Raw genomic sequence first — 18,561 nt, forward strand, 5'->3', positions numbered from 1 at the left:
TGAGCCTATGTGCTGGAGCTTGTGCTCTGCAACAAGAGAGTGAAAGCTGCTCAGTTGTGTCCAACTCTTTGCAACTCCTTGGACTAATACAGTCCCTGGAATTCTCCAGGCCAGAACACTTTCTCTTCTCCAGGGGATCTTCCCAACCCAGGGATCGAACCCAAGTCTCCCTCATTGCAGGTGGATTCTTTACCAGCTGAGCCACCAGGAAAGCCCAAGAATACTGGAATGGGTAGCCTATCCCTTCTCCAGAAGATCTTTATGACACAGGAATCAAACCGAGGTCTCCTGCATTGCAGGCGGATTCTTTACCAACTGAGCTAACAAGGGAAGCCACCGCAAATAAGAAGCTTGTGCACCAGAATTAGAGAGTAGTCCCATTTGCTGCAACTAGAGAAAGCCTGCACACAACAAGGAAGACCCAGAGTAGCTAAAAATAAATAAATGAATAAATAAATATTTAAAAAAAAAGAATAAAGGAAATTCCCAGTAGCAGCATATAGTAGTGGTGGTGGTGTGTGTGTGTGCTCAGTTGCTAAAGTTGTGTCTGACTCTTGTGACCCCATGGAGTGTAGCCCGCCAGGCTCCTCTGTTCATGGGATTTCCCAGGCAAGAATACTGGAGTGGGTTGCTATTTCCTTCTCCAGAGGATCTTCTTGACCCAGGGGTCAAACCCGGGTCTCCTGCATTGCAGGCGGATTCTTCACTGCTGAGCCACCAGGGAAACCCACATATAGTGGCAATAGTATGCAATTCTTAGTGGTATAGTAATTATTTGAAACACTCCTTTCCAGATAACTTGAAAAAAATACTCCAACTCACTTTCACACTTTTCTGAGGGAGGGATGGGCACAGGACCCTGAGCAAAGGCACGGGGCACTGGACTTCCCCCCAGGTTGATAATATTGCGACACAAAATATGAGGTCTTAGACAGACTGGGACTGGCAAGATAGAGGGCAACTGGGTCATGAACAATTCTTTTGTAAACCCAATTCAGAACACTCGGTTTTATTCCAACTGGGAATGGGAATGAATGAATATCGACCATGGGGAGTCACAGGGTCATGCTTGTATTTTAGAAAGGTCCCTGGCAGCATAGGGAATGGAGATGTGAGGAGCCAAGAAAAGGCTGGGAGCACAGGCAGAAGATTCTGACAGTGATCTTGGTACAGTGTTATTCAGAGCAGAGGTCCAAGGGAAAGATAAAAGGAGACTAAGAAATATTTAGTAGACAGGCTCAGATTCAGTGATTCGTTGGATGTGAGGGGTGGTAGTGATGACAGAAAAATGTGGGATGACTTTCAGGTTTCAGACTTGAATGACTGGATGACTGGTGGTTCCCATAAAAGAGATGAGAAAAGATGATGTGAGTTTGGTTGGATAGCTGTTGGATTTGAGAAGCAAATTTGATACTTAGTTGAAGATGTCAAGTGAAGCTTGGGGAAAGGTTGGACTGGCAATAGCCCTGGGGTCTTACTGGGTTACAATGAGATAAAACCATCCTGCAAGATTGCCTTACATAGATCTGGCAGAATGCGGGGAGCAGTGACCTCGTGGGGAACTTGTGCACATCAGGATGTGTGATGGAAAGACCCATGAAGGGGACCTAGGTGGACATGGTTGGCTAGCTTATTCTGCACAGTGCCGGGATCCCACTGGTTGAAGCACTGGCTTTCCAATAATTAAACATTTCAACACTTATCCACACTCACAACATTGTGCACATTGGCAATGGTACCTCAAAATCCCAAAGAACAGAAAAATCCATGGCTTTTTCTTCCTCAGCCCGAGGCACCGTCTTTCTGGGAATACTTCCATAGGGCATGCCCATTAGCACCTTGTGTTGGGAGAGAATGACACAATTACATGTGGAGGAGATACAAACACACAGAAATGTGCACACAGTGGGTTAAATTCCTTCTCAGAGCAGGAACACTCATTAAAAAAAAAATAACATTACTTTCCTGATTTAAAACAGTATATACTCATTGTAGAAAATGTGAAAAAGTAAAGAAGAGTGTTTAAAAAATTACCTATCACTTTCACATCTTAAAGATGATTGATAGATATTCATATATTTTCTTTCAAAGTTTCTGAGTTTTATGTATGTTTTAGTTTGGCTATTTAGCTTACTATTATTTTATGACCAGTTCCTTATGGCATATGGTATTTTTCAAAATGAAATGACTTCAAAATACCTAATCACATGTATGTACCCCAAACCTATTTTAAAAATCCCGTATTGTTGGAATAATTAGAGTATTTCAAGTTCTTTGTTGTTGTTGTTCAGTCACTAAGTCGTGTCCCACTCTTTGAGACGCTATGGACTGGAGCATGCCAGGAAACTGTCCTTCACTATCTCCTGGAGTTTGCTCAAACTCATGTCCACTGAGTCAGTGATGCCATCCAACCATCTCATCCTCTGTCACCCCCTTCTCCTCCTGCCCTCAATCTTTCCCAGCATCAAGGTCTTTTCCAATGAGTCAGCTCTTTGCATCAGGGGGCCAAAGTATTGGAGTTTCAGCTTCAGCAACAGTCCTTCCGATGAGTATTCAGCGCTGATTTCCTTTAGGATTGAATGGTTTGGTCTCGTGGCAGTCCAAGGGACTCTCAAGAGTCTTCTCCAGCACCACAATTCAAAAGCATCAATTCTTCAGCACTCAGCTTTCTTTATGGTCCAACTCTCACATCTGTACGTGACTACTGGAAGAATCATAGCTTTCACTATATGGACCTGGTGGTATCATTTTGTTGGCAAATGATATCTCTGCTTTTTAATTTGCTGTCTGGGTGTACATAATTCTGTTATCTATATAGATATATAGATATATATATATATGCCTTGATTCACATTGCTATTTATTAAAAAATCAGAATTATATTAAATTTACATACTGATTTAGAGAGGATTGATCTTTTTAATGATATTAAATCTTATCTTCCACGAATGTGCCTCCTGTTTATTTGGTGATATTTTTGTCCTGCCTTGCTTTATAATATTCCTCATAGAAATCTACTTTGTTAAATTTATTGCTAGTTATTTTATAGATTTATTACTATTTTGAGTATGAACATTTTAAATTTAATTTCAAACTTGATACTGAGAATGTAGAAAATATCACTGGTGTTTGTTTATTTAAAATGACTCTCAGTTCAGTTCAGTTGCTCAGTTGTGTCCAACTCTTTGCAACCCCATGGACTGCAGCACGCCAGGCTTCCCTGTCCATCACCAACTCCTGAAGCTTGCTCAAACCCATGTCCATCAATTCGGTAATGCCATCCAGCCATCTCATCCTCTGTCGTCCCCTTCTCCTCCTGCCCTCAATCTTTCCCAGCATCAAGGTCTTTTCAAATGAGTCAGCTGTCCACATCAGGTGGCCAAAGTATTGGAGGTTCAGCTTCAGCATCAGGCCCTCCAATGAACACTCAGGACTGATGTCCTTTAGAATGGACTGGTTGGATCTCCTTGGAGTCCGAGGGACTCTCAAGAGTCTTCTCCGACACCACAGTTCAAAAGCATCAATTCTTCGGTGCTCAGCCTTCTTTATAGTCCAACTCTCACATCCATACATGACTACTGGAAAAACCATAGCCTTGACTAGACGGACCTTTGTTGGCAAAGTAATGTCTCTGCTTTTTAATATGCTGTCTAGTTTGGTCGTAACTTTCCTTCCAAGGAGCAAGCATCTTTTAATTCCATGGCTGTAATCACCATCTGCAGTGATTTCAGAGCCCAGAAAAATAAAGTCAGCCACTGTTTCCACTGTTTCCCTATCTATTTGCCATGAAGTGATAGGCCCGGATGCCATGATCTTAGTTTTCTGAATGTTGAGCTTTAAGCCAGCTTTTTCACTCTCCTCTTTCACTTTCATCAAGAGGTTCTTTAGTTCTTCTTCACTTTCTGCCATAAGGGTGGTGTCATTTTCATATCTGAGGTTATTGATATTTCTCCCGGCAATCTTGATTCCAGCTTGTGCTTCTTCCAGCCCAGAGTTTCTCATGATGTACCCTGCACAGAAGTTAAATAATCAGGATGACAAAATACAGCCTTGACGTACTCCTTTTCCTATTTGGACCCAGTCTGTTGTTCCATGTCCAGTTCTAACTGTTGCTTCCTTATCTGTATACAGGTTACTCAAGAGGCAGGTCAGGTGGTCTGGTATTCCCATATCTTTCAGAATTTTCCACAGTTTATTGTGATCCACACAGTCAAAGGCTTTGGCATAGTCAATAAAGCAGAAATAGATGTTTTTCTGGAACTCTCTTGCTTTTTCGATGATCTAGATGATGTTAGCAATTTGATCGCTGATTCTTCTGCCTTTTCTAAAACCAGTTTGAACATCTGAAAGTTCATGGTTCACATATTCAAAAAAAAAATACCCCACATCCAAGGGCAAAGGATAAGCCCCAGCAAGATGGTAGGAGGGGCAAAATTGCATTTAGATTCAAACCCCATAGCCATCAGAGATGCTCAGAGGGCTCAAACAAAACCGTGTGCACACCAGGAGACCCTATAGAGACTGAGCCAGACCTGCCTTTGAGTGTTTGAGTGTCTCCTGTGGAGGTATGGGTCAGCAGTGGCCTGCCTCAGAGGCAGGAGCTCTGGGTACAGCAGACCTGGGTATGGCATAAGCCCTCTTGGAGGAGGTTGCCATTAACCCCACCATAGAGGTGCCAGAACATACAAAAGACTGGGGAAACAGACTCTTGGAGGGCACAAACAAAACCTTGTATGCACCAGGACCCAGGAGAAAGGAGCAGTGACCGCACAAGAGACTGAACCAGACTTGCCAGTGAGTGTCCAGGAGTCTCCAGCAGAGGTGTGGGTCGGCAGTGGCCTGCTACAGGGTCGGAGCGCTGAGTGTGGCAGTGCCTGCACAGCACCTTTTGAAGGAGGTTGCCATTATTTTCATTACCTCCATACTTTCATTACCTTCATCACCATAGTTTGGCTTCAGGTCAAACAACAGGGAGGGAACACAGCTCCGCCCATCAACAGAAAGTTGGATTAAAGTTTTACTGAGCACGGCCCCGCCCATCAGAACAAGACCCAGTTTCCCCCACAGTTAGTCTCTCCCAACAGGAAGCTTCCATAAGCCTCTTATCCTTATCCATCAGAGGGCAGACAGAATGAAAACCACAATCACAGAAAACTACTCAGACAGATCACATGAACCACAGCCTTGTCTGACTCAATGAAACTATGAGCCATGCCATGTAGGGCTACTCAAGATGGACGGGTCATGGGAGAGAGTTCTGACGTGGTCCACTGGAGAAGGAAATGACAAGCTACTTCAGTATTCTTGCCTTGAGAACCCCATGAACAGTATGAAAAAGTGAAAACGACTCTAGTCATCTCTATATATTTTTTTATTAATTCAAGAAACTTTTGATGCACTCATTGGTACTTGGGGGTATATGATAATATCACCTGCAAATTAAAAGAATTTTGTATTTTTTACATAAAATGTATAAGTTTATTTTTCTTTACTTATTGCGTTAGGTAGAAATTTGAAAATAAAGTTGAAAAGTGCTGGGATGGGCATTCCATATTGCTCTTGATTTTTACTAACACGGGCTTTATTGTTTAGTATCTAATGTAACATTTGTTTTTTAATTTATAGGTTCATAATTTTTAGGTAATTCACTCCTATTTCTTTTTGCTTGCTTTAAAATTTATATTATTTTAAAATATATAAAATTTATATTATATCTGTGATTGTGGTTTTCATTCTGTCTGCCCTCTGATGGATAAGGATAAGAGGCTTATGGAAGCTTCCTGATGGGAGAGACTAACTGTGGGGGAAACTGGGTCTTGTTCTGATGGGCGGGGCCGTGCTCAGTAAAACTTTAATCCAACTCTCTGTTGATGGGCGGAGCTGTGTTCCCTCCCTGTTGTTTGACCTGAGGCCAAACTATGGTGAAGGTAATGAAGGTATGGAGGTAATGAAGATAATGGCAACCTCCTTCAAAATGTGCTGTGCAGGCACTGCCACACTCAGCGCCCCTGACCATGTAGCAGGCCACTGCCGACCCACACCTCTGCTTATTGGGAAACATATTGTATATAAAATAGTATATATATATATATATATATATGTATGTATATATGTCTGATCATAATGAAAAGAAAATTAACTAGCGTATATTCACTACCTCGTTTAAGAAACAGAATACCACCTGGTTTTCATAACACCTTGGATAAGCCCCTCCTAATCCACAGAAATTGTGAAATAACAAATGTTTGTTTTTTTAGTAAAAATTTCGGGATACCTTTCTTACTCAGCAATAGATAACTAATACAAACTCAAAGACATGAGCAGGAAAGAAACTATTAATTTATGAGTAGAAATTAAGGATGTAGAAAATAGAGATACATAAGACAAAGGCCTGAAAGGTGAATGTTTACAGTAGCTTTGTTCATCATAGTCCTCAGCTGGAAACAACCCAAATATTCATGGACTGGTGAATAGATAACAAACTATGGTACATCCATACAACAGGATATTACCCAGCAATAAAGGGACAAACTATTTGATACATACAACAACATGGATGAATCTCATTGACACTGTGCTAAATGAAAGAGGCCAGGCACAAAAAGCTACAGAGTGCATGAATTTATTCATAGGATATTATGGAAAAGGCAAAAATTTAGGGTCAGAAATCAGATCACTGCTGGTCAAGGGCTGGAAGTAAGGAGAGATTTCTTGCAAAGGGGGCATCGGGGAACTTTCTAGGTGATAGAAGTTGTGGTGATAGTTACTTGACTCTATATATTTGTCAAAACTTATCAAACTGTATACTTTAAAAAAGTGAGGTTTACAATATGTAAATTATGTCCTGCTCAACGTGAATTAAAAAAAAGACATGCCAGAGAATCAACAAAGCCAGTTGTTTCTTTAATAAAATAACTAAAAGAGACAAACCTTCAATGTAAATGAAAGAGGAAAAAAATTACACTATCATGCAAAAGGGAATATAACTTCAGATACATGAGTGATTAAAAAAAAAAAAGAAACCATGTTATTTAACTTTAAGCCAATATATTTTAAAATGTAAGTTGAAATGGAAAGTTCAGGAGACTGATTACATGTGAGAATTATGTGGGTAATACAATTACTTTGCCAACAAAGGTCCGTCTAGTCAAGGCTATGGTTTTTCCAGTGGTCATGTATGGATGTGAGAGTTGGACTGTGAAGAAAGCTGAGTGCCAAAGAATTGATGCTTTTGAACTGTGGTGTTGGAGAAGACTCTTGAGAGTCCCTTGGACTCCAAGGAGATCCAACCAGTCCATTCTAAAGGAGATCAGCCCTGGGATTTCTTTGGAAGGAATGATGCTAAAGCTGAAACTCCAGTACTTTAGCCACCTCATGCAAAAAGTTGACTCATTGGAAAAGACTCTGATGCTGGGAGGAATTGGGGGCAGGAGGAGAAAGGGACAGCAGAGGATGAGATGGCTGGATGGCATCACTGACTCTATGGACGGGAGTTTGAGTGAACTCCAGGAGTTGGTGATGGACAGGGAGGCCTGGCATGCTGCAATTCATGGGGTCACAAAGAGTCAAACACAACTGAGAGACTGAACTGAACTGAATACAACTGGGGAGAAGCAGATGGAGGACTTTAGTGTGCATGTAACTTTTTATTCTTAAACTTAGTAGTAGGTGAGTGGGCTCATTCTTTATACCTTTCTAAATATCTGAAATTTTTAACAGTTATGTTTAGAAGAAGTATCAATACGAGGCTTCTCTGTACTGGAGAGTGACAATGGCTTGAGAATATAGGACAAAGTGGACTAACTCATAATCCTTGAGTGCTGCCTATGTGAATCCTAGAGCAGAACTTACAAGGTATTTTAAAGAATTATTTAGGCTAATTAATTAATGTACACCAGCAATGTACACCCTGGCTGCATATTAAGATCCCCTGGGGAACTGGATCCAATGTCTGCTGCTGTGCATCAAATTACCATACAACTATCTCTTGGTTTCTGCAGGTCAGGAACCTGGGTTTGGTTTATTTGGATCCTTTAGTCTCATCTGTAGGGCTGGTGGGGAGGATCTGATTCCAGATTCACTAACATAGTTATTGGCAAGATTTAGTTCCTTGTGGGCTGTTGGACTGAGGGTCTCAGTTCCTTGCTGGCTCCTGTCCAAAGGTCACATCAGTTACTTGCCAGTGGGCTTCTCCAGTCTGGCAGATTGCTTCGTCAAATCATGTGAGCCAAGAAGGGAATCAAGAGAGAATGCCAGATGAAAGTCATGGTTTTTTATAAGCTAGTCCTGTAAGTGACAGTTTGTTATTTTGGTTATATTCTATTTGTTAAAAGCAAGCCACAAAGTCTAGCCTTTACTCAAGTGAGGGGATTATACAAAGGCATGATATCAGGAAAGGGGGATCACTGGGGGCAATCTGAGATGCCTGCCTACCATAGGAGCATTTAACATAGGAGTAAAATTTCATCACCATAAAATTTCAGCAAATTCACAGGTCCAGTCCACATTCAAGAGAAGGAAATTCTACACAAGTGTGGGTTATTGGGGGTCATTTTAGGGTTCTGTCAACCAAAGATAGATGAAGACTTCCTAGACTGGACACAAAAAGCATGAATCATTAAAAAAAGTAATTAATCTGTGGCTTCCCTGGTGGTTCAGTGGTTAAGAATTCACCTTGCAATACAAGGACACTGGTTCGATCCCCGGTCTGGGAAGATCCTACACACTTCGCGGCAATTGAGCCCATGTGCCACAACTAATGAGCTTGTACTCTGGAGGCCACAAGCGGCAACTACTGAAGCCATGCACCACAACTACTAAAGCCCGCGTGCCTAGAGCCTAAGCCCTGCAACAATGGAAGTCATCACAATGAGAAGCCCTTGCACGGCAACTAGAGTCGCCCCGGCTCGCAGCAACTAGAGAAGGCCCACGTGTAGCAACGAAGACCCAGCACAGTCAAAAAAAATAAATTGGTATTTTTTCAAGTGATAATTTGAACTTCATAAAAATTACAACTTCCTGCTCTTTGGGAAACACCATTCAGTTCAGTTCAGTTCAGTCACTCAGTCGTGTTGGACTCTTTGCGACCCCATGAACCACAGCACGCCAGGCCTCCCTGTCCATCACTAACTCCCAAAGTCCACCCAAACCCATGTCCATTGAGTCAGTGATACCATCCAACCATCTCATCCTCTGTCGTCCCCTTCTCTTCCTGCCCTCATTCTTTCCCAGCATCAGGGTTTTTCAAATGAGTCAGCTCTTCACATCAGGTGGCCAAAGTATTGGAGTTTCAGCTTCAACATCAGACCTTCCAATGAACACCCAACACTGATCTCCTTTAAGATGGACTGGTTGGATCTCCTTTCAGTCCAAGGGACTCTCAAGAGTCTTCTCCAACACCACAGTTCAAAAGCATCAATTCTTCAGTGCTCAGCTTTCTTTATAGTCCAGCTCTCACATCCATACATGACTACTAGAAAAACCATAGCTTTGACTAGACAGACCCACTACCCTAATTGAGGGCATTTTGAGATACCCTATATTCTCAACTGTGGTTGTCCAACCCATCATCAAGTCCTCTCTGTTCTATTCTTTCCCTGTCTCTCTCTCTTTCTTCTTTCCTCCATCTTATTCCAATACAGCTTCATAAACACCTGCCAATGAAATCAAGGTACTCTTGCCTGGACAGTTAAGGTCTTGCCTTCTTCACTGAAAGCACCAATCACTAAATTTTCATTTTTTTCAAACAAACGTCCACTGGATATTAATTTATATAAATTATACAAGATGTAAGGTTTTCTTTGAGAAGAAAAAATCCTCAGTATTTTTAAAATTATTCAACTTCCGTAACACACAGCCTTCTTGGACCATTGTATAGCAAAACTCTAGGGATGTCTTATAGGTTTACAGCATTTAAATGTACTCTCTTCTTATGGAAGTAAAGTCGTTTGGAATCAAAAACTCCCAAGAAAAAAGCAAAGAGTCTGAGAAGATAAAATTCCTCACTGACTACTGCAGAAAACTCTTACTTCCTAGGTTATGGAAAGGAGAAGTGAAACTTCTGACAATATTTTCCACTTGAAGAGACCCAGATTTGTTTCAAGAACATCTGCATACATTTGCCAGAAGGTTAAAATCCTTTTCTTTGTATGCGAGAGTGACAATGGCTTAAGGCTATAGGACAAAGTGGATTGACTCATAATCCTTGATTTTCAGGTGTGCACTCTTTAGGTAATGTAGAAAAGAATTCAATGATTTTGTAAGTAATATTAACACTCCTTTGCTACCAAGTATTAATACTATTATAATAGATCCTCAACCTTTTCTAACTAATTTAATTCACATTCTGTGTAAGTCTTTTAATTTCATGAAAAATAGATATTCAGGAATGTTTCCCAAGGATGTGACTACAGATAGAATTGACTCTAATATTCTCATGGAATTATTTGTAATAAAGTAGGAATCAGTAATCTATCATAGAGCCGATTAATAAATCTGGAAGGAAAAACTACTAAATTCATAAATATCATTACCCTCTAAGCTGTAGAGGTAAATCCGCTGCTGTGCCCAGCACTAGTGCCAGGAGGTTCAGACAGGACTATAGCAATTACTGTGCTGAGTGCTAGTGGGCCACAGTCACCCCTGGAAAGGGACCCAGGACAGCACTCTGGAAACCTGGCATCTCATTCACCACAAGTTTATCATGTAGATTTGCACAGGTCATTTGTTCGTTTTTTGTCTCTCTATTACTCATTTATAGGTAAGGATCTATCTACATCCATAATAAGATTGTATATGGGAGAATAGTGAGGAGCGCTATTCAAATGCAGGGTTTCTTTGGGGTAATAAATTATAATGTAATGCGAACTCTCTCTCTCTCTTTTTTTCAGGGTAAAAGAAAACACCTCACTGAAGTATTAATTCTTGACTAATCTCAAAGTAAAATAAAAGGTAGAAAAATGTAGGGTCCACATATTCATTCAGACATGCAAACATTCTGGTTCCATTCTTCATACTGGGTTCTCTGGGCAATTGATGTGAGCATCGAATTAAAAACAAATGATGGATTCTTTGTAAAACAGAGTATTTGTTTCATATAAATGAAGATGGTAGTCATGATAAGCCTCATAACACTATCCAAAGTTATAGGCAGTTCTTTTCTTACCTCTGGGATTATGACTAGACCAAATATTAAGCCAAAGAGGACAAGGTTAACTCCATACATCCATCGGAGGAAGATGAAATATGATGCCACTGAAGAACCAAAGTGACCTGAAGAGAAGACGATGGTGGGTGTAAGTGTTACAGAAGGAGAATGGTAACGTTGCCAAGCACTGTATGTGTGTGATGGGTACAATTTGCGTGTCAGTCTGTGTAACACATATCTCTTCTTTTTTTCCCAAATAAAAAGGGCTTAACCGATCTGCCTAAGTTCCTACAATCAGAAAGTGAAGAAGCACAATTTAAATTCTGGTCTAACTAGTCCAAAGCCCATTCCTTTTTCTAATACAACAGAACCTATGATAAACTAACCCGTTGGTCCAGGACACAGTCCAAACCCTTGGAAAACCCTTTAGCAAACCAACTAAAAACAGGGACACCAAAATACTCACTTTCAATGTCCTTGATCTTCATTTCCCAGGGGATACACTGAGTCTTGAAATTATGAAAGTCTCTTTTAAACTTGACCCATTTCTGAAATGAAACAGACAACACCCTCAGTTCCTTAACATGCTGCTTTGGGGCTTGGAGGTGCATGTGGATGTTGACATGTCAACACGAGGTCAACAGGTGAGTGAGGCTGTCACGCTGGAGCTGTTGAGACCAGGCTGTCTGAGGTGGAGGCTCACATCATCACTTTCAAAGCTAGGTGTGAGTGAGAGAGAAGCCAGGGCAACACAATGTCTTGCAATTTTCTATAATGCTGGTAAAATTTCAGGTTTGGACAGTTTACATATGAACTTAGAAAGTCTATGTATAATTTCTGATTTGGGGAATCAAATTGGTTTAGCAAACTCTTATGTAACTTCCTTCATCTAAAACCAAAAATTCAAGGGAAAAAAAAATCTCACACCTACAATTGGCAGACGGTCGAGTGCCTTAATCTCATAGAAACTGTTGCTAAACTATAAGACTGAAGGCAGTGCTAAAAGAGATCTCAGCCCCAGGTGTCCCATTTTTCTTCCAGTGAGATGGCAGCCTGTGTTTTTTTTTTTTTAACCCCACTAACATTAGTTAGGAAGGCATTATGCACCTTTCCAGGGTCTACTCCAGCTCCAACACTCACTTTTTACCAATCAGAAACCTGAGCAGCTGTCTGCTGGCTGCATGAAAATCTGTCAACTCTTTCAGGGGATGCTCTTCAACAGTCCTATCCCCTGAAAATAAATCCATTTAGAATTTTTTTTAAAAACTTGTAGAAAATAGCAGGCAAAGATAAAGTAAAGAGAAAATTCTAAGATCAGTTTCTATTGTTACAAAGGTCTCAGAAGAACTTGTTCATGAAGGAAATGAGATTTTCATTTGTAAATTCACTAAAGCATAAAAGGGAAAATTTATCTGAAGGAACCAGATGGACTTCCAGATGTAAAGGCTTTAACTATATAGTTATTGGATAATTACTATATAAGGAAGGAAACCACCTGTCAGAAGGGAGATGGTCACAGATGCCAAGGAGAAGAGGGACCCATCAGCAAAGGACAGGTTCATAATAATGGCAAAGATCTTCTTAAGATGAGCAGGGATGTGGAGACACTGGCTACCCCAATCCCATTGCTTCTTCTACCTTTCCTAGTTCTGATTCTGTGCTTGAAAACCATCTTTGGTTTATTTGGCTTCTTATGTAGGTCTGTCTATAAGGAAAGCATTTGCCCATCACCTGGGCTGTGAATATTTGATTTCTATGGCAGTAATTTTTTTCACTGCAAATTAGTAGATTGGAATTGGAATAATAATTCATGTGTACATGTTAAGTCATGTCTGACAACCCCATGGACGGTAGCCCACCAGGCTCTGTCCATGGAATTTCCCAGGCAAGAATACTGGAGTGGGTTGCCATTTCCTACTTCAGGGGATCTTCCTGACCCAGGGATTGAACCTGCATCTCCTCCAGTGGATTCTTTACCACCGAGCCACTTGGGAAGCCTGGGATTATTGTTTAGCTTCCCATAAAACTGTATTGGGATTCCCTGGTGGCTCAGATGGTAAAGAATCTGCCTGCAGTGTGGGAGACCTGGGTTGGGAAGATCCTGGAGGAGGGCATGGTAACCCACTCCAGTATTCTTGCCTGGAGAATCTCATGGACAGAGGAGCCTGGCAGGCTACAGTCCATGGGGTCGCAAAGAGTCAGACACGACTGAGCAACTAAGCATAGCACATAACTGTACTATCAAAAATAAAAGACACTGTTATGGACTTCAAATTTTTCAGTTCTTGCATTGGTTATTCCTCCTTGTAAATTAGTAATCTGGTATCTGATTTTACATATTTGTCTCATAAGCTTTGTTAATGTAAGTCCTTCCCTGAGAGACAGATCCTCTGTCAGGGTGCTGATAAAATCAGTATAAAATATAGCTTTGCGAGGCTAAGGATCAATGGAGTAATGCATGTTGCCAAGTGAGGCCCTTGGAGACACAGTCTGCCAGTCTGGTCACTTGGCAACCACTTGCAGCCCCTCAAGGCTGAGGGCATCTCAGCCTAAAAGTGATGCCTGGAGGTGGGGGGCGTAGGCAGAGAGAGGTCTGGGAGAAGCTCAGCATTGAAACTCTTATTCTTCATTGATTTAGAGCATCAGAAAACTGAGCTTGGGCGTGGGTGGGAGAAGACCTCAACTCCCCCAGAACTGTGTGACATGGTAGCTGCCCCTTTGGACAGGGTTCCTGGCTGTGTGTGTCATCTTGCTCTTCAGCTGTATATAGGAGAAAAGATTTCAAACAGCAGTCAAATGAGACACGGCACATCCTGCCTGTGGATGATACCTGAGTCTGAATAACCAAAAACAACCAGTGAAGCCTGAGAAATAGTGTGAAAAACAAGGAAAAAGAGATCCCTTTCTTTCAGGTTTTTAGAAAGTATTTCCTCCAGGATACATAATTAAATTTTGAGAGATGGTTCAATATTCTTGCTTGCCCATGTGCTTAGTCACTCAGCCATGTCCAACTCTTTGTGACCCCATAGACTGTAGCCCTCCAAGCTTCTCTGTCCATGAGATTTCCCAGGCGAGAATACTAGAGTGGGTTACCATTTTCTATGCCATCAATATTAGCAGGATACAAGAAACATGGCTTCTAAAGTACAGGATGGCAATTAGAGTTTTAAAAAAGAATATGGGGTATGTGTGTGGGGGGCAGAATTCCCTGGCAGCCCAGTGGTTTAGGACTCTGCATTTTCACTGCTGAGGGAATGGGTTCAATCCTTGGTCCAGGGAACTAAGATCCCACAAGCCTTGTGGCTGGAAAATAAAAGAATACAGGTGAAGTATGGAAGAATTGATTACAAGATTGCTAAAAGTTCAGTAATAGAATGAAAATAAACATTATACTTTAACTGAGACAAAAGAAAATTGATCCAATGATACTGAAAATAAACCTGAGAAATTTCTGAGATGCAGAGAGAGAATAAGCAAAGAATTAAAAATCGTGAGGGAAAGTAAATGCAAAGAGTGAGGAATTGGCAGCCATCCTTCTCCTAGTGCAGAAGCTGGAACTGTTTGAACAGAAACAAATTAGATCATTTATCAGACATATTTGAAGAATACGTTCCTCAGTTGAGAAGAAAATTCTGAGTGTGCAGTTAAACGATAAATGGTTTTTAGATAAAAATTAATGTGACCCATAGATAGTTGTCAGGCAACTATAATGGAAAAGGAAGAGAAAATAATATTAGGGATAAAAAAGATTTAAACTCAACATATATAAAATGTAGTTACAAAAATTATGAGACTATCTATTTGCAATTTTCTGTTAATACATATGAAACTCTTAATGAAAGGATCAAGTCTGGGAAGATAAAAAATATCAAAATGACCCCAAGAAGAAGTTAAACCTTGACTATCCCAATTGGAAAAACATTAAAAAATTATCAAGATATTCTATAAAATGCTTCCTGACCTGTATAGTTTTGAGGATGTCATCTTTCAATTTTCAAAAAAAAAAAAAAAAATCATGCTCCTCAAGCTGATTTACAGCATAAAAGGGAGGTAATGCTTGCTATTCGTTTAATGTTACAAAGCACGTACAACCCTAATATTAAAATATGCCAGGACAGCATGCATGTGTGTGTGTGCACACATAAATTCAATCAATCTTGTGAAATTTTATGTAAAAATTATAAATAAAATACTTGAAAATCAGATGTGCCTGACAAAACTAAGTTTATGAACATATGGGAAAAGTATTTAACAAAATCTAACATCTATTTATCTTAGGAAGTATCACTATGAACAAAGCTAGTGGAGGTGTTGGAATTCCAGCTGAGCTATTTCAAATCCTAAAAGATGATGCTATTAAGTGCCTCATTTAATATGCCAGCAAATTTGCAAAACTCAGCAGTGGCCACAGGACTGGAAAAGGTCAGTTTTCATTCCAATCCCAAAGAAAGGCAATGCTGAAGAATGTTCAAATTACTGCACAATTGCACTCATCTCAAACACTAGCAAAGCAATGCTCAAAATTCTCCAAGCCAGGTTTCAATAGTATGTGAACCGAGAACTTCCAGATGTTCAAGCTGGATTTAGAAAAGGCAGAGGAACCAGAGATCAAATTGCCAACATCTGTTGGATCATCGAAAAAGCAAGAGAGTTCCAGGAAAACATCAACTGCTTTATTGACTATGCCAAAGCCTTTGACTGTGTGGATCACAACGAACTGTGGAACATTCTTAAAGAGATGGGAATACCAGACGACCTGACCAGCCTCTTGAGAAATCTGTATGCAGGTCAAGAAGCAACAGTTAGAACCAGACATGGAACAATGGACTGGCTCCATATTGGGAAAGGAATACATCAAGGCTGTTATATTGTCACCCTGCTTATTTAACTTATATGCAGAGTACGTCATGAGAAATGCTGGGCTGGAAGAAGCACAAGCTGGAATCAAGATTACCAGGAGAAATATCAATAACCTCAGATATGCAGATGACACCACCCTTATGGCAGAAAGTGAAGAAACACTAAAGAGCCTCTTGATGAAAGTGAAAGAGTAGAGTGAAAAAGCTGGTTTAAAACTCAACGTTCAAAAAACTAAGACCATCACTTCATGGCAAATAGATGGGGAAACAGTGGAAACAGTGACAGACTTTATCTTCTTGGGATCCAAAATCACTGCAGATGGTGACAGCAGCCATGAAATTAAAAGATGTCTGCTCCTTGGAAGAGAAGCCAGGACAAACCTAAGCAGCATATTCAAAAGCAGAGACATTACTTTGCTGACAAAGGAGGTATGTTTAGTCAAAGCTATGGTTTTGACTATACTGGAAAAACCATAGCTATGGTTATATATGGATGTATGGATGTATGTATGGATGTAAGAGTTAGACCATAAAGAAAGCTGAGTGTGGGAGAATTGATGCTTTTGAACTGTGGTGTTTGAGAAGACTCTTGAGAGTCCCTTGGACTGCAAGGAAATCAAACCAGTGAGTCCTAAAGGAAATCAGTCCTAAATATTCATTGGAAGGACTGTTGCTGAGGCTGAAGCTCCAATACTCTGGCCACCTGATGCAAAGAACTGACACTGGGAAAGACCCTGATGCTGGAAAAGATTGAAGGCAGGAGGAGAACGGGATGACAGAGAATGAGATGGTTGGATGGCATCGCTGACTCAATGGACATGAGTTTGAGCAAGCTCCGGGAGTTGGTGATGGACAGGGAAGCCTGGTGTTTTGCAGTCCATGGGGTCGCAAAGAGCTGGACACAACTGAGCAACTGAACTAAACTGAATTGAATATCTATTTGGAAATTCCAATAAAATGGAAGTCTTATTAAACTAGAAATAAAAGGATAATTTCTTATCGTAAGAAAGAAAATCTATTTCAAAGTTGTCAAGGTAACAACTCTCATCAATCTAATGTGAAACATTGGAGTCATTTTCATTAAAGTAATGGAAAAGCAAAGAGACTTATGATCACCATTATCAACTGAAACAGTTCTAGTATTGCTAATCTGCAGTTCAGGACAGGAATGACTTAGAACTCAAGAAAAATATCTTTACATACACAATTGGATGAAAATGATTAAAACTAATAAGGAAGTACAATAGAGGAAGTGGATTAAAAATGAATATTCAAATACACAGTTTTCCTGCATACCAGCAATATCTAGTTATTAAATAAAAGGAAAAATGATCTCACTCACAAAAGCAACCAAAATGTAAATATGTACAAAAATATATGTAGAAATAACATATAACATAGAAAAGATCTATATGAAGAAAATGACAAACTTTGCTGAAGGATATAAAACTAAAGCTTGAGAAATTATGATATTCTTAGATGTGAAGACTGGATATTCTACAGATAAGTTTTCCCAAATTAAACCAAAGATTTAAAAAATTTCCACTCTATTTTGTGGTTTAAGGAGAACAAAATTGACTACATTTAAAAAACAATTTCCAACCAAAATCTCAATGGACTATATTGGAATTGGCAAAGTGATTTTAAAATTGCATATGGAAAAAAAAATAATGCTAATAAAACATAACAAAATGCAAATGGAAACATAGGAAAGACTGGCCAAGACATTTTTGAGAAAGAAAGGTAAAAAGAGGAAGCCTTATGAGCCATTAGACTGAATCAATAGTTGAAATGATGAATTCAAATAAAAGTTCCAAAAAAGGCCCTATACAAGAATTAAGTGAATGAAAATGATAGTTTTTCAGATTAGTAGGTAAAGGAAAGATACTTCCATAGTTTCATAGTTAAATATCCAATTAGAGGTCATTACTTTAGCTTGAATCAGAAGCCCAGGTTATGACATAACACACCAGAGCTGTCCTTGACGCCCTGTTGACATCACTGTTTGTCTTCTGTATGACTCTGATTAAACCATGGCCCTTCTGGGTCTCCACCAAACCAAAGTCTTGATTTGGGGGCTTGGAAAATAATATCCCAGTAGATTCAACACCATTAATTCTGTGAGTTTAGTTCTTCACTGGAGGGAAACAAATCTCCAGTATATTGAAGCCCTCACAGTTAATCAGAGAGAAATGGACAGTTGGTTTCATTCCTGGATAAATTAGAATGACTGACTGGACCTCAGACTCAGGATTCTGGGGGAGGTGGACACAAGTTGTGAAGCCAGGCAGGTGCTTGCGATGGTCAGGAACTGAGCAAGTCCTCCCATAGGTTTGCAGCTTCCGAACCACACACCTTAGCCATCAGCATCCTATAGGCGTAGAGTCGCTTGCCTTTGCCCTTTCCCAAGGCTCCTTCATACTTCTCCACAAATTCTTGGGCCTCCCTGGTTAGAGGAGGGAATAAGGCAGAAATTTAATTAACACCCAAGCAAAAGAAATCTGAACTATGAAGGCATATATATGGCCGAGGGCCTTGAGTGTTTTATACCCCTAG

The 18,561-nt window shown here is 40.2% G+C and overlaps 1 protein-coding gene across 1 annotated transcript in view; it reads right to left on the bottom strand.

Annotated features, from left to right (window-relative positions):
• Positions 1-18,561, bottom strand: part of TMC2 (transmembrane channel like 2) — a 97,516-nt gene that overhangs the window by 39,911 nt on the left and 39,044 nt on the right. Inside the window, exons 4-7 of the mRNA XM_061436760.1 lie at positions 18,361-18,451; positions 11,613-11,694; positions 11,165-11,271; positions 1,740-1,838 (exon numbers count right to left, since the gene is read on the bottom strand). Of these exons, the coding sequence (XP_061292744.1) occupies positions 1,740-1,838; positions 11,165-11,271; positions 11,613-11,694; positions 18,361-18,451 (379 nt within the window). The remainder of the gene's footprint in view (positions 1-1,739; positions 1,839-11,164; positions 11,272-11,612; positions 11,695-18,360; positions 18,452-18,561) is intronic.

The sequence above is a fragment of the Bos javanicus genome, chromosome 13 (assembly GCF_032452875.1).
Source record: "Bos javanicus breed banteng chromosome 13, ARS-OSU_banteng_1.0, whole genome shotgun sequence".
Taxonomy (NCBI): domain Eukaryota; kingdom Metazoa; phylum Chordata; class Mammalia; order Artiodactyla; family Bovidae; genus Bos; species Bos javanicus.